General features: G+C 58.6%; 6 protein-coding genes and 1 non-coding gene across 7 annotated transcripts; 6 read left to right on the top strand and 1 right to left on the bottom strand.

Annotated features, from left to right (window-relative positions):
- Window positions 1–130: 130 nt before the first annotated feature.
- Window positions 131–394, top strand: PSEUBRA_002583 (Ribonucleoprotein LSM domain protein; the record flags this gene model as incomplete). The annotated part of the gene is made up of 1 exon (XM_059464981.1): window positions 131–394. The coding sequence occupies one exon, from the start codon at window positions 131–133 to the stop codon at window positions 392–394; it is 264 nt and encodes an 87-aa protein (XP_059321288.1).
- Window positions 395–1,192: 798 nt separating this feature from the next.
- Window positions 1,193–2,419, top strand: PSEUBRA_002582 (PRELI/MSF1; the record flags this gene model as incomplete). The annotated part of the gene is made up of 1 exon (XM_016437006.2): window positions 1,193–2,419. The coding sequence occupies one exon, from the start codon at window positions 1,193–1,195 to the stop codon at window positions 2,417–2,419; it is 1,227 nt and encodes a 408-aa protein (XP_016292494.2).
- Window positions 2,420–2,663: 244 nt separating this feature from the next.
- PSEUBRA_006464 lies at window positions 2,664–2,787 on the top strand. The gene is made up of 2 exons: window positions 2,664–2,699; window positions 2,752–2,787. It is a non-coding gene; the product is annotated as a tRNA-Pro (tRNA).
- Window positions 2,788–3,165: 378 nt separating this feature from the next.
- On the top strand, window positions 3,166–3,986 carry PSEUBRA_002581 (FUN14; the record flags this gene model as incomplete). The annotated part of the gene is made up of 2 exons (XM_016437014.1): window positions 3,166–3,210; window positions 3,315–3,986. The coding sequence occupies 2 exons, from the start codon at window positions 3,166–3,168 to the stop codon at window positions 3,984–3,986; spliced, it is 717 nt and encodes a 238-aa protein (XP_016292493.1).
- Window positions 3,987–4,304: 318 nt separating this feature from the next.
- On the top strand, window positions 4,305–5,567 carry PSEUBRA_002580 (Amidohydrolase 2; the record flags this gene model as incomplete). Its single annotated transcript, XM_016437012.1, has 2 exons — window positions 4,305–5,010; window positions 5,101–5,567. The coding sequence occupies 2 exons, from the start codon at window positions 4,305–4,307 to the stop codon at window positions 5,565–5,567; spliced, it is 1,173 nt and encodes a 390-aa protein (XP_016292492.1).
- A 2,597-nt stretch (window positions 5,568–8,164) lies between these two features.
- On the top strand, window positions 8,165–9,531 carry PSEUBRA_002579 (Transcription factor, fork head; the record flags this gene model as incomplete). The annotated part of the gene is made up of 2 exons (XM_059464980.1): window positions 8,165–8,683; window positions 8,773–9,531. The coding sequence occupies 2 exons, from the start codon at window positions 8,165–8,167 to the stop codon at window positions 9,529–9,531; spliced, it is 1,278 nt and encodes a 425-aa protein (XP_059320688.1).
- Window positions 9,532–10,015: 484 nt separating this feature from the next.
- On the bottom strand, window positions 10,016–14,908 carry PSEUBRA_002578 (uncharacterized protein; the record flags this gene model as incomplete). Its single annotated transcript, XM_016436986.2, has 1 exon — window positions 10,016–14,908. The coding sequence occupies one exon, from the start codon at window positions 14,906–14,908 to the stop codon at window positions 10,016–10,018; it is 4,893 nt and encodes a 1,630-aa protein (XP_016292490.2).
- Between the last annotated feature and the right edge of the window lie 407 nt (window positions 14,909–15,315).

Below are 15,315 nucleotides of genomic sequence, written 5' to 3'. Positions count from 1 at the left end.
GGGGCCGAGATCTGCGGATCTGAACCCTGAGATTCTTCCTCGCGCCTCAGGCTTCTCACTGAACATGCTTCGATCCACCATCTCACATTCTGCCGTCCACATCGACTGAGGTCTTCAACACAACCTCACGATGGCGAAAGTATCGCAGCCAGAGCTCAAGCGCTTCCTCGACAAGCGCATCGCTGTCAATATCCAGGGTGGTCGCAAGATCCAAGGCACCCTTCGCGGATTCGACATGTTCCTCAACCTCGTCGTCGATGACGCTATCGAGCAGGTGCACCCCGAGCCCAACAACATGAACACGTGGCAAGATGGCGATCGCTGCGGAACAGTCGTGGTACGCGGAAACAGCGTCACTTCTCTAGAGGCGTTGGAGAATGTCAAGACACGATGATCGGACGAATCGACCTGTCTTGCACGCTGCGAACATTCACCTTGTACAAACGCTTCCGAAAGCCATCTCGAACATCTCAAAGACATTATCCTCGATCAGAATATCGTCAGTCTCACATGTTCAGGCAGCAAGGCGCCTGATCAGCTTCGACTTCGCACGAGCAGCGACGCAGTCAGCCGCGCCTTCCGCTGGAGCAAGCATCCGCTCTCTCAAAGACCTCAATCGACCAAGCATTTGCAGCTATCTGTGGTGACAGGCTGTTGTGCTGCTTACTCGGGTACTCGCTCTGCTCGTCCAGCTGCATCTTCATCTCCTCAGCTCTCCTGGCGCTTCCACCTTAAAAACTCGCGCCCTGCTTTGATGCAGAGCCCTCCCCTCTGTCTTCCATCCGTTCCCGCGCACTGTTCTCATCTATGTACACTATCTGCAATACCATTCTCGTCCAGTTCTGATCACCTCTTGGTACAAGCATGTCCGGCGAACTTGAAAGGAGGACTGGTATGTGACGCCGCAATTGAGCGTATGACCAATGTCTTGACGGTGAGAAAGCCGCGGAAGCGCGTCAAGCTGGAATCTGTGTCTGTCACATTTTGCACTTTTTCGTGAAACGCAAAGACCAACCTATTTGCTGCGCATTCGCTTCCCCACCAACCTTGCTGCTCATCATCTCTGGATCTCAACGGGGACGCACAGGAACGCCGCTCAAGCTCTGGCCGGCCACTGGTGCTCCGTAGTGTCAACGTACGAGCAAGACGCATCATCAAAGGGCGAATGGCGACGTTGCAGAGCTGATCCACCATGGTGAAGGATTTCGTCCACCAATCGTCCTACGACCATTCGTGGTCGTCGTGCGTCCGCGCCTACTTTCTGCGCTACCCAAACCCCAACGCATCACACGTTCTGTCAGTCGACGTTCTCGATCGACGAATCGAGTACCGGCCCGTCCGCAGCAGCTCTTCTTCAGCCAGCACGTCATCCGTAACGCTCGACGATCTCGATACCGCCTCCACCATCCCGGTCCTCTGCACAACCCGTCTCATTCTCAAGCGCGGCAACTTACCCAAATGGGCGCCCTCAGGACTCATGAAGAACGCCGAGAGCTATGTGATGGAGGAGAGCGAGGTGGAGCTCGACCTGCTGCCGCCTCGAACCAAGACGGAAACGAGTCTCAAGGGACGCACGAAGAACGGCCGCGCGATGCGCAGCTGGACACGCAATCTCGACCACACGACGGTTCTCGCTGTCACCGAAGGGCTGGTGTTCAAAGAGCGCTTCGGTTTCATGCCCTCTCCGCAGACGACCGCTGGCTGGCGATCGTACTGCAAAACCCTCACCACTGCGCAGATCGAGTCGCAGGTGAGCTTCGGCATCCTCCGGCGACGAATTGAGAAGTTCGGTCTAGCTCGATTCGTAGCGCACAAAGACACGTCGCAGCAGGGGATCATGTGGACCCGCTCGCAGCTCGGCGAGGACGCCACGCTCGCCCGCGAGGAAGAAGCGCAGGGGGTGCTACAACGATCCTCGATGCCTCAGAAGCGGTTCAAGCTACTGGAGTCGCTCCGACCGCCCTTTCTGGATGGGTACCCATTGGGTCCGTGGCAGAAGATCAAGATGTGGTGGTACTCTGGTCACTATTCGCAGGTCAAGGAGTTGCGCGATGGCTATCTGATCGAGCGGGACGAGGACGCGGAGGAGGCGATGCGCGATGCTGAAGGGCGTCTTCGCTTCCGTGGTGCAGAACAGGAGGGGCCATGGGCAGAGATCAGCGGTCGCAAAGGCAAAGGCGCAGTGTACAGCGATCAGGATCGAAATGTCGAAGAGGGCCCGCTGAACAGGGTGCGCGCGCGACTCGGGTTGCCGCTGCTACAGCCGCCGCCGAACAAGGAGTTTGAAAGTAGGCAAGGAGTGGTGGAGCGCGCAAGGTTGAAGATCAAGTCGCTGCTCGGGTTCGACGAGGACGAGGTGGATGCTAAACAGGAGACTCAAGGGAGACTCGAGCGGATCGACCGGGATCGAACCGTCTGACATCCTATCACCATTCGGCTCTGAGCACACCGGACTTTCCTCGAGCAAGAGCTGCTTCTGCAATGACAGATGCTTGTCATCACTCTGAACACAGCTACGCATGGCAGGAGAGCGACATCAGGTGAAAGCGTTTTGACAGACACTGCGACCGAAGGGATCCGGGCGTCACAGTCTAATTGAAACAAACATTGTCTCATGATTTAGTGTATATCTACACACCACACTCCCAATGCCGCAACAGTGAGGTTGCTTCGTCCAGTGGTAGGATACCTCTTTCGGGCAATACCCGGTGTGTTTCACACTAGAAGAGTTCAAAAAGAGGCTCTAAAAAATAGAGGTGGTCGCGAGTTCGAATCCCGCAGTGACCCGCAGAATTTTTTGGTCGTCTTTTTGGCCTTTTTTTGGTATGCTTGGACGCGCAAGATGAACAGCAACTCGCTGGCGAAGTTTGAGGTATGTTTTATCGAGAGGTGGAGTAGCAATGGTGGATTGAAGTCTTCGGGTTGGTGGTTTAGAGTGACAGATTTTCATTTTGGGGTGGGGATCCGGTGGGCTGGGCCGGCCGCGGGGCCCGGGCGCGTGTTTCCGTTTTTAGTTGCTTTCGTCTGACCGAGGCGGCGGATGTGGAGGCTTGGTGCACACAAAGGGGAGCGTATGCTGACAGACGGTGTTGAGCTGCTACCACCATCCATCTTCTAGTAGCAACAGCCACCCATAGCTACTGCTAGCGCCTTCAAACCAGCAAGATGAACGCGCTCCCCATGATGCGTGCTGTGCCGCAAGCGTGCCGTGTAAGTATGGTGTTGCTACGAATAACTTGTGTCCTCGAATATCTCGCTAACGCTTCGTACTCTGCTCCCCTTTGTCGACTGTCCATGCTGCGACACTCCATCAGGCCGCCTCGATGGCTGAAGCTCGGATCGGTCTCAACATGCGCATGCCTCAGCAAGTCCGCACGTACTACGGCAAGCGCATCGATCCACGCACGCGTTTCGAGTCGGCCTCCAACTCCATCCGACCGCGCGTGGTGGCCGCCTCGCGCCCACCCTCTGCGTCCCCTACCCGCGTTGGCCTCATGCTCGGTGGTGGTGCCCTCGTCTTCTTCGCCGGTCTCAATGCGACTCGTCCGATCCAGTGCGAGCCCGCGCGTCCCTACGCCACCTCCTCCACCCCCGCTCTTCCCACCGGCACCTCGACCTCCGCCGCCACAGAGCCCGAAAGCATCGTCAACATCTACAGCCTCTCGTTCGGCACCATCTGCGGCGTCTGCGCAGGCGTCTTCATCAAAAAGGGCCTCAAACTCATCGCCTTTCTCCTCGGTGGCTGTTACATCCTGCTCCAGTACATGAACTCCCAGCGTCTGAGCAGCGTCAACTGGAACGCGATCAATTCGAGGTACGATAAGCTGGTCGGAAGCGCTGCTGGACCAGAGACAGGTGCTGTTAGTGGGTACAGCGGAAGTACGCTGCAGAGGATCTGGAATAGGACGACCAACTTTTTGATGGCCGACTTCCAGCCTAGGGCTACGTTCATGGCTGGATTGGTGCTCGGGTTGCGCCTCGGTTGAACGGCAAACGGAACGGCATTTCGCCATTTGTGCTCTCTGAAGAACATGCAATCAATCATTCGATATCGATGTGAAGAGGATGACGCCGTGGAAGCTGTTTATCTTGTTGTCATAATCGAAAGTGTGTTGAGGAGGACGGCATGTTGAACGGGCATTTCCGTATGTTGGTTTTTTGCGGAGAAAAGCACCGCAGGAAAATGCGGGTGAAAAAGGCCAGAGAGCGCCAGTTCTTCTTGACTCGCGGACGACATCCTTACCTACCTTCCGAACTCGATCAACTCGATACTACTTGCATACATCTCGACGAAGGCCATCACGATGTCAGCACAAGAGATCACCGTTCCGGCGCCTGCCGACTTCCACGTGCACCTGCGACAGGGGCCCATGTCGCAGCTCGTCACACCGCACGTTGCCGAAGGCGGCATCTCGCTCGCCTATGTGATGCCCAACCTCGTGCCTCCCATCACCTCGGCCCAGCAGGCCGCTGGCTACCTCCAGTCCCTTCGCAACCTCGCACCGCAAACCAAGTTCATCGGCACGCTCTACCTCTCCTCCGCCCTCACACCTGCTGAGATCGCCGAGGCCGCGAAAGAAGGCGTCCGCGGCGTCAAGAGCTACCCGCGCGGCGTCACCACCAACTCGGACAGCGGCATCGAGGACTACGAGACCTACTACCCCATCTTCGAAGAGATGCAGAAGCACGATATGGTGCTCAACCTCCACGGTGAGGTGCCGTCCAACGCCGACGCGGGCATCTGCGTGCTGAATGCCGAGGAGAAGTTCTTGACCCACCTGTTCAAGATCCACAAGCGGTTTCCGAAGCTCAAGATCGTCCTGGAGCACGCGACGACAAGAAAGGCGGTGGAGGCTGTCAAGGAGTGTGGCGAGACGGTGGGCTGCACCATTACGCCGCATCACCTCGAGCTGATTGTGGATGACTGGGCAGGAAAGCCGTTGAACTTTTGCAAGCCCGTTGCAAAGTATCCGGACGACCGACAGGCTTTGCGCGACGTGATCCGCGAAGGTGAGTTATAACCGACAAGCTTACACCGAGTGACTGGACGAAGCTGACCCGAATGACCCCATTTTGTTTCTCCATTCGCTTTTCGCGCAGGCCACCCACGCTTCTTCCTCGGCTCGGATTCGGCCCCGCACCCGTTGGCCAACAAGTACCCCTCGGCAGTGACGCACGGCGCACCGGGAACAAAAGCCTCGGCGTCGGGCGGCGATGACCTCGAGCCGACAGGCGTCGTCTCGTGCGGCTGCGCAGCCGGCGTGTACACCTCATCGATCCTCGTTCCGCTCTGCGCTACGCTTCTGGAAGGCTTTGGCGCCCTCGACCAGCTGGCCAACTATGTCAGTCTCAACGGCCGAAGGTTCTACGGCTATGACGACGAGCAAGAACTCTCGCAAGGTAGCATCAAGCTTCGCAGGGCAGGCGGCGGGTCGAGCGCGGCAACCGTTCCGGCCGTCTATGTTCACCCGGAGTTCCGTGACGTTCCTGATTCCGACGCAAGCAAGGTGCAGGTGGTTCCGTTCTGGGCGGGCAAGCGATTGGGATGGGAGATTGTTCGTTCATGACCGAAGATTCGCTTTCGGACATGTACAGTGTGAGCAGGAGCTACCGTACGGGTCTCAGATGGAACGGGGTTGTCGTGCGTGTAATCTCGCTTGCATCAACAATGAAGGTATCGATGTGGGACAAGACGTGTGGGCGAAGAGTAGAGTGTGCTCGCTCCTTTTTGCGGTGCTGGTGGGATCGTCCGAGTTCCATGACAATCAGGCATCGACCGCGAACGTGTTGTGTTGAAGCGCAAGGATTAGTTCGGCAATGGCCGTCCCGAGTCGTCGGCTAGGAAGAGGCCGGACAGCGGTGGGCGCAGATGAATGAATGACCCTTGGGTGAGGCGCAAGGAACGGAAACTGTTGAGGATTCCACCTTGACCGTTTCATTTCGGATGTATCAATGTCGGTCGGGAAGACGCCTAACTTTGTGCGCGACAGCGCGGCGACTTGCGGTCTGACGCCGCAAATGTGCGGCTCCCGCCTCAAACAAAGAGCGAGCACGTTCTGCGCAGGCCTCGTCTCGGGCCCGAACAAGTCCGAATGCATGTGTCGGTTTGTTTTGACGGGCCTTGGACGATGGTTGTCGACAAGCAGAAAGCTGCGCAGCTGTTGCACGCACGTCTCAGCTGCAGCAAGCCGTGATGTTATTCGTAAAAGGCCGGCTAAGAATGCTCCCTATCAGTCACCTCTGGCAGGTGTAGTGTCACTCCTCTTCCGAGAGATCACGGTGAGGCGCTGTTGCCAGCAGAGAGAGCATGGAGCTCATCCCTTGATGCCTGCCCCTCGAAAGGTCGAAACCTCGCCGCGGAAGCATGCGATTTCAATCTTGCTCAATTCCGCCAGCTTGTGACGTCGACCGATTTGCGAAAAGCTACCGAGGAACTCCCGTACAGCGACGAAAACAAGACGACGTTCGAACGATATGGCCATTGTTCTCTTCCGACGGGAGGCGTTACTGTGGGGAGACAATGGGCGCCCAATATTGCATACTAACCCTGCAGAAGCGCAACAGCACCTCGATGTGGTCGTCGGACCGCATTTCATCTGCGCTCAAAGCTGATTGAAGAGCGGCTGGTTGCGAGCGAGCCGCAAACCACTTCCAGGAACCGCGGGTGCCTGCTGCCCACGTCCAGCCACACCGCTGAGGTGTCTATGAGGTGGGCGGTCCTCGAAATTGACCGGTCTCATCAATACACTGATAGCCTGACAGGAAGTCGCCAGCGTTTTCATTCTTTCGAGATACTCCTGCGCAGCTTCGGCATCGTAGGTTCAAGCTCCCTTGGGACCGATTTAGGCCTTGTTGAGAGCAGGTTGAGTCAAACGTTCATTTCGGACAGCGAGGCGTTTCTGATGCAAGAGGCTCAGCAGCGGTCGTGCAGTCGCTCTTCGCAGTAACCCGTTGACGATGTCGAGGTTCAGCTTCCCTTCGTGCATCGAGCTTAATCTTTGCAGCAACAAAGGGCGAGCTGCGTATCTGATTGGTAATTACCAGATGATGCGTCCGTTCGCAGCTCTCTTTTGTCTCGCCTTGACAGCGGCGCTTTCCCCGACACCACCGACAATGGGGAACATCAGCTCATTTGCCTGCTGACAACGTAAATAGGTCCTATTCATGTCTGCTGTGCACTCCGAGTTCCTGAGAGACCATCCATAGGCCGGGAGCAAGATACGGGCAGCTGATTCTTTCGAGATGGAGATTGATCTTCATTCCGAGGTGCGACCGTCGTTGCTGCCGTTGCCGCTGTTGGCCACATCACCGGTGGAGGGGACAGGCGTCCTGCTGGAGTATGAGCTTGCCGATACGAGAAACTATGGCTATGCACATTCTCGAGTCGCACCCACTGAGCGTGGGAAAGCTTGTCCAAGCTCTGAATTCAACCGCTGTTGATCCGCCAGCCTGAGATTACCGAAGTTGCAACCGAAAGACGGCAACACGCTTATCCTGTGCGCACACATACGCGTAGGCAGTCTCGCTACCGCCCGCATTCACGCTTGTCGTCACACGTCACATCTGCAGCACGGACAATGCGCTTGCTTTGACCTGTCCCACCTGCAAATCTTGCAATCCTGATCTCGAAGCGTCAACTGTGAGGCAAAATGAGAGGGACAAACAGATTGCGCCTTGCTTGTCGCCCCTTTTGCTCTTCCGCAGCTCTTGGCACTGCAGGAGCGAATGAAGTCGACCTCGATTGTTGGTCTTTTGTTTTCTGCTAATGGCATTTCTGGACAAGTGGGGATGCGCTTCCGTTGATGAACACAGGAGCCAAAGAACGCCATGATGGGTCTGAGTCTGGCGATTCCGGCGGTCTTGTAGAGGGAAACCCTCCTCGCATGGAAAGCGACGCAGTCGCCCGCAGAAGGTGGGGCGCAATCGCTTGCTTTGATGACGCAGCGGAAACGCCGTCACAATCACTCCTTTTGCGCCTCCAGCCTATAAGAAGTCACGCCGCATGTTTGCCGCTGCGCCTCTATGCCGCCTCGTCACTCTACGCCCACACGATACCTGTCTGCTTCTGCACATTCTCTCCCCTCGGCAGCAAGCCATCATTTAACACCTCCCCCTTTGTCACACAATCTTTGGCGTCGTCACATCCCTTTCTTTCTTGCACATCATGTACTTGTCACAGCCGCGCGACTTGATCAACTCCATGTCGACGGGCTGCTCGCGCGGCTCGATTGTCGTCTTGCCTCTCGACAATCACAGACACGAATCGTCGGCGCCGTCAACCGCAACCGACAACTTCAGTGCGTCTCATACCTCGCTCACTTCCGTTCACTTTGGTCTCAAGCCGCATGACTCTGCAGAGCTGCAGACGCCACCTTCATCCGGACATTCCGATGGTCATGCAGTGCCACTCGTCCACACTCCACGCGATGCGCTGACTAAGGCTCTGTACAGCTCCGACGGCATCACCGCTTCACGATGGTTCCGAGCACAGCACTTTCAAAAGATCTGGGAGCGTCTCGACCGCGGCAGCCCCTCATCGCGCCCTCCTCATCCCTATACCGAACTCATCAAGCTATGCATATTAAAGCGTCGTGAGGGTAAGCTCACTCTCAAAGAGCTCTACGAAGATCTCGAGGCCAAATTCCTCTTCTATGCCGCCTCATCGAGCGGGAAAGGCTGGAGGGTGAGTATGATGACGACGCTATCCGGCTCGTCAAGGTTGTCTGGGCTGCCTTTGCTGATCGCTCAGTCTCTCTTCCGTCACCAACACAGAACACGATCCGACACAATCTTTCGACGCAGCCCTACTTCGTCAAGCTGGAGCGTGAACCTGGTCAGCTGGGTAAGGGGCACTACTGGGCCTACTGCCCGGACCTGGAGAAGCCCACCTCACTGGCTCAAAGCAGCATCATGCAGATGACCTCGCTGTGGTCTCTCTCATCCAGCTCCACTGCCACCGCGGTGCCTCGGAGAGGATCGGCTCACGATTGGAGCGCTTTAGAGGAGTACCAACGCACACCTCGAAGCAGTGAGCTGCTGCCAGCCCTGCCTCGCTTCGAGAGCTGCATCCGCGTCAAAGAAGAGATCTACCAGATGCCTCGTGTCTACAGTCCACGCACGAAGAGCTCGCACCCAAGTCCGACATCGATGCGTCGTCTCTCAAGCCCAATTCGGCCCATGCGTTCCTTTCTTCGCCAGGAAGTCGACCAGCCGACCTTGATCACGAGAGGCCGCTCTGCGACCATCTCGACCTTTTCGAGGCCTTCTTCGGGGGACAACTCGTTCACAGCTGCACCGGGAAGGCAGACTCGAAGAGCCTCATACTTCTGGGCTCCCTCAGGAACGAGCTCGATCGCTTCGCCACCCCGGACGTCGTTCTCGGACCCCGAATTCGACAGAAGCAGCGCCGACAGGATCAAGGTCGAAGGGGACGACCTCGTCTCACGCCTTCCTGAGTTCTCGCCGCACAGCGCTCCTGGACGCAAGAGTCTGGGTGACTACTTTCTCTCGAATCCCATCTCGAGGCGTTGATCGCGCGAAGCGACAGGACCAGCAGCAAACGTCGTCTCTCGGCCTTTCTTTCCTTCGCCGCTCTTCACGACCGTCAAGCAAGCACTCGATCATCACGAATCAAGAGTTACCGAACTAAGGACATTTTCTCTCTCTCGCACTTGCCTTCCTTCCCGCCATCCAGTCTCCGACTCCGCATCCCGCGTGACGCCTCAGATCACCACCCATCTGCATCGATACGACTCTCGGACACTTTCTATAACGCCGCAAGACGCCACCTCTCCCAACCGATCTGCTTTCTGACACACCCACCTGTCGCGCGTCTGTATCGAACAATCACTTCAGCCTCACACACATCCGCGCGTGCCGGCGCCATCAGACTGTGATTGTGAATGCGTGAACATGAGAAAACCATTGCGATTTGGACCCAATGTGAGAAGCTAGGGTGTCGCGATTGCTGAGTCTGTTGTCGGTCTACTGTACGTTCGTGACTGGAGCGAGGGGGTTACAAGCTGAACACGGGACCGCTGTGGCCGGTTGCAGTAGTGGAGAAGTCGAGCATCCACACGGGCATTCCCTTGGGTGGACCCACTCTCTCCTTGCTCACATACCTCCTTTCCTTGACCAGCTCCTTCTCCGCCCAACCCGCCTGCTTCGTCTTGGTAGATGCACTGTGCACATCAAACCGCAGCTCCTCCTTTCCCCACCTCCACCCGCCCGCCATGCCTTCCTCTTCGTCCTCCAACGTCGAGCACATCTTTGCCGCCGCAACGGCGGTGTTGTTCTGCGTCAAATACCCGCTCAACCCGCTAAATGCGCCGGTGAGGTGCTGCAGACTCATCCGGCTCAACGCGCGCGAGCCGATCGAGGCGATGCTCGATGCGGCCGAACTCTTGGCTTCATGCATCCTGTAGGCGCTGGGCTTGGAATGGTGGCTGGCGAGAATGCCCGGTGATGTCGCATCAAAGCTCTCCCGCAGATACGCCGAGCGCGCAACGGGCGGTCGTTTGCCGAAAACACTCGCTCTCGTGGTGCTGGTGGGCAACACCGGTTGACCGTGACGATTAATCTTTGCGCTGGCAGGCAGCTGCCCGTTGGCCAGCGAGATGGGTGGCAGGTCCACCGCCTCCTCCGAAGTGGACAGCGCCGGCAGCGGGTCCTCGGAAGACAGGATGCCAAAGAAGTCCTCCACGGGTTCCCACGTGGGTGTCTGCTTGGACGAGCGCACTTTGGCCCAGGAGAAGGACCATTCGCGGTGAAACTCGGGTCGAGGAGAGAGCGGGAGCGACGTCGGGTGCGCGTCGGGGGTAGGCGGAGCTGCGTGGCTGTCCCCCGAGCTGGTGGACGAAGAGCTGCGATCCCCTACCGCAGGGGCAGAGGTGGATGCAGGCTCGATGGAGCGGCACAGATCCGGGGTAGGAGGCGCACCTTCGGCATCTTGATAGTTGGCACTGAAGCCGGACTCGGACTCCATACTCTGCCTCGGTTCGCCTGCTTCGATGTCGATCCACGCTTCGGCGCTGTCAGGAACGGCGCTCAGTGTCCCGCTGCTCTCCGCGACGCTCTCCGACACTTCAGATACCTCCTCGATCTCGTCCAGCCGGCCCAATCCCATTCCCAGTCCAACCAATTCGCTGGTGCTGCCCGTCGAAGACGACCACGGCAGCTTGGTCGAGAACGAGTCCTCCACATCCGACTCGTCGGCGTCTGTGTGCACCGTGTCGTCGGTCATGGTGGTCATCGAGAGCGAAGCGCTGCTTTGGGACTGGTTGAAGCTGCCCATGCTCGAGTCGTAGGCAAAGACGTGGCGCTTGTTCTTGCCGAGCACGCTCGAGCGGCGGGCGGGGCTCGAGGTGACCGAGGCAGGCAGGTCGGGGGTGTCGTCGGCCGAGGCAAAGCTGGTTTCCTCGATGGCGGCGGGTGAGGCGGTGTCCTTGGTGAGCTCGGCCTCTGGAACGGCTGATTGTTGGGCTTGCAAGCGAGCCACTTCCTCTTGTGCGTGCAAGTGCTGCTTGCGCTCGTGCTCGAGGCTGCCAGCCAGGTTGAAGATCTGCTGGCGCATGTCGGCGAGCAGCTTCGTAATCTGAGGGGGAGCCACCTCGCCTGCCAGGCTAGGCGAGAGCGCAGGGGTCACCACCGGGCTAGCAGCTCCCAGGTTGGGGCTCTTGAGCGCCGCAGCCACATCCAGCTGAGGCATCTCGAGCGCAGCGAGAACGCCCAATTCATCCGCAGGCACGCCGGCACCGCTCTTCTCCAGCGCATCCGTGAGCTGCTTGATGCGCAAACGTGCGGCCGCACGAAGCTTGCGGTTGTCGTCCGACTTGACCTTTTCGCTTTTCAAGGTCTTCTCGAGGTCCTGGCAGCGCGAGCGCCAGCCCTCGATATCGTCTTGCAGCACCTCGCGCTCAGCCTGTAGGTCTTCCATGTGCTCCTTGGTCTGCTCGAGCTCAGCCTGCGCTGCGGTGAAGGCGTCTTGGGCTTGACGAGCGGCGGTCTCTGCGCGCTGAGCACGGTCGAAGAGGTGCTCCTCCTTGTCCATGTTCCACTGCTCCAGCTCGGCCTTCTCCCGGGCACTTCGCTCGCTCTCGTTGGCCAGCTCGCGCTCGAGCACCTCGACTTGCTTCTTGGTCGACTCCAAGAGCGCTGCGTCACGGGTGGCCCTGACTTTGAGCTCGTCGTGGACGGCGAGCGGCACCCCACCGAAGCTGGCGATCGAGTCGGACGCCGAGTGCGGGGAGGCTGTCTCGGCCACGGACGCGGTCGATGGCTTGTACATGATGGAGGACCGGCGAGCGGCGCGGCTCGAAGAAGCGGTCGAGTTGCTGAAGGCGGCAACAAAGTCACTGTCGCGGGAGGACGAACCAGAGTTGGCCACGGTCGAGAGAGAGCCCATCATGAGGCTGCGACGGCGCTGTGCTGACGTCGTGGCGGTGGCGGCTGTGGCGGATGCAGGATTGCCGATGACGGGGCTGCTGGCGGAAGGAGCTTCCATGATGGAAGAGAGGTTGGCTTGGCTGCCCAAGCGGAGGGTGCGCATGCCTTGTCGTGAGATGCTGCCGCTGGAAGACACTGAAGCAGAATCGGCTGTGGCAGCGGCAGGCGCGATGACCGAGTTGCGGTGGGCGCGAAGAATCTGCTGCTGAAGCTCCTCAAGCTGGCGCTGCTCCTGACTCGCCATGTCTGCGACAGAGGGTCCAGAGTCTGCTCCCTCGATCTCGCCAGATCCGACGACGGACTCCGCGGCATCGGCGGACCCAGCCGCGAGAGAGGTAAAGTCAGGGCAGGTGGTGCTGCGACTGGGCAACTCGATCGACACGTCCGCGTCTTCGGGCATCTCCAAGATTTGACTCTCGTCATCATCTGCCGTCTCAGGAAGGGCTGCGATGGACGCCCTTGGTGTAGCCTCGTCTGCAAGCGATGAAGCGACATGTGGCGAAGTGGGCAAGGTCGGCATGGAAGGGCTGCTGACCAGCCCAACGCGGTGCGAAGGCGCGAGGTAGAGGCTGGGCGGGCGAGACTTGAGCTTCAAAGGCTTGGGCGCCAGGCTCGCGCGTCGGTTGCGCTTGACGGTCTGGTCCTCCTCTTCACGTCGCTGCTTGCGGAGCTCCTCCTCGGCTTCGGTGCGACCGTCGGCGGGCATATCGAGACTGGTGCGCTCGCGGGTCGGTGAGGTGGCATCCTCTTCCTCCTCTTCCTCCATCAGTGTTCCAAGTCCTTCTGGTTGTGGTGGTTCTGCGGGCAGCATCATCGACTCGGGTCGGCCTGGGCTGGAAAGGTATGCGTTTGGCATGGCCGGAGACGAAAAGCCAGCAGAAAGCATCGAAGAAGGCGATGGAGGAACAAGGCTGCGACCCCAGCTTTCTCGACGATCCGAGACTGTTGCGTGGACAGAAGGCGACCCGAAAGCAGAGGCAGGCGCGTTGGCACTGCCGTCGAATGCTTGGGAATTCCAGCTAGCCCTTCGCTCGTTGAGCTCGCTTTGATGGATTTCGTCGAGGTTGGGGATCTGAATGCTTTCGGTCCTGATGTGGCCAGAGAGACGGCGCGAGGCACGCGATGCCGCGGCATTGACAGAGGCCGGACGGTCTGTGGACTGTGTGTTGCGCGCAGTCGATGCGCGACCCTCGAGCTTCTCGAGAGCAGTGAGACGGTCGTCACCCGCTTCCTCGGCTTCGTTGACGGCGTCCGCGATGGCTTTCCTCCAGTCCCACTGTTGACCACTGGCACGCACGCTGTTCCTGACAGCGTTGCTGCTGCTGCTGCTGTTGGAGGCAGTAAGAGTAGGAGCAGGTTCAGACGAGCCAAAGAGCAGGCTGGCTGAAGGGAGGTTGGACATGCGCGAGCTGCGACGCCTGGACGACTCGAGGGATTGCAGAGGCGAGATCGTGTTGGTGATATCGAGACCGAGACCGGCGCCAACACCGCCCATGATCTCCATGCTCTCGCGTTTGGTGGCGACGCTTGGAGTGCGAGCGTGTCGGCTGAGACGCCTAGAGTGACGCGCTGCTGGCGCGGCAGGCGAAGGCGAGGCTCCGGTCGCTATAGCGTTCGAGGCAGGTCGGTCGAAGAGCGCTGGAGAGACGGGCGAGACATAGCTCAAGCGTTTTGCGGGTGTGCTGGAACTCGGACGAAGGTTGGACGACGACGAAGAGGCCGAGCCTCCGAAAAGCGAAGACGAGTCGAGGAATTGCTGCGATTGACGCTGGGTATCTTGGGTTTCGACAAAGTCAGGCTCGGCACGGTGCTCGATGGCAAGAACAATGGGCTCGTCTTTCTTGGCGCCGAGCATGGCGATGCTGACGGGACGCGAGTGGGAATAGTTCCTCGAGTGGGTTCGGGAGTGGCTTCGGACGTGGCCAGCGTGGGGAGCAACGATGGAAATCGGACGAGCCAGTGCCGGCGCGGAGGCAGGAGCAGGGCTGAGGGCGATCGCTTGTGCCTGCGAGAACAATGCATTGGGAGTGATGGAGATACTTCCGGCCCGCGAGTGTCCGCGAGCGTGTCCGGATCGCGATGGTGTGCGTGTGTGAGATGAGGTGGGGATGGCTGCTGCCGAGGAGGAAGCTTGCGAGACGAGCTGGTTGGAGAGCGCGACTGCGACGGCCGACGAGGCGACAGGTTCGTCGATGGAGCGAAGGCCGGAAGCGAATCGCGAGTGCGAGAAGGTAGCCGAGTTGCGCTTCTGCTTCTGAGCCATGAGGGCTTGTTTTGCGCGATAGCTCTTGAGCTTCTTCTTTGCAGAAAGGATCTGCTCTCCGCGATTGCGCGATGCTTCGGGAGAGGACATGGCGGCGGAGCTGTTGATGGAGCTGCGGTTGGAGGAGGAGATGGGAGAGCTCACGACAAAGTCGATGCTAGGCGTGCGAGTGCTTCGTCGGCGTATGATCGAGTTGGGCATGGAAGTCAGGAAGAGGGACCGAGAGTACAATTTTAATGTCTCAGGAGTCGAAGCTTGTGTTGAGCTGCCAGCAGCTGTATAGGTGGGGTGGGAGAGGAGAGGGGCAAAGCTTGTTGACCAGCAGCAATCGAGGGCGAGCGCGGTGGCAGAACCTCACAGAGGTGACTGCTTTGTCTTAGTAATGAAGTGGTGGGAGAATGCTTTGTCGATCGGAGTGAATGGGTGTGATTTGCACCGATTGTTGGCAACGAGATGAAAGCAGATTGTCGGTGTTGCTGGGTATGCAAGGGTAAAAGGTGATATGCTGAACAAGAAGAAGACCAAATGAGAATGCGAGCGAGGCCGGAAGAAGAAGATGGGAGATAAGAATGAGACAAGCAGGGAAGAGACGAGGCTACGGAGGGGGC

The sequence above is a fragment of the Kalmanozyma brasiliensis genome (assembly GCF_000497045.1).
Source record: "Kalmanozyma brasiliensis GHG001 unplaced genomic scaffold PSEUBRA_SCAF2, whole genome shotgun sequence".
NCBI classification, from domain to species: domain Eukaryota; kingdom Fungi; phylum Basidiomycota; class Ustilaginomycetes; order Ustilaginales; genus Kalmanozyma; species Kalmanozyma brasiliensis.
The sequence above is the reverse complement of the archived record's forward strand: the minus strand, read 5'-3'. Positions and strand labels throughout refer to the sequence as shown.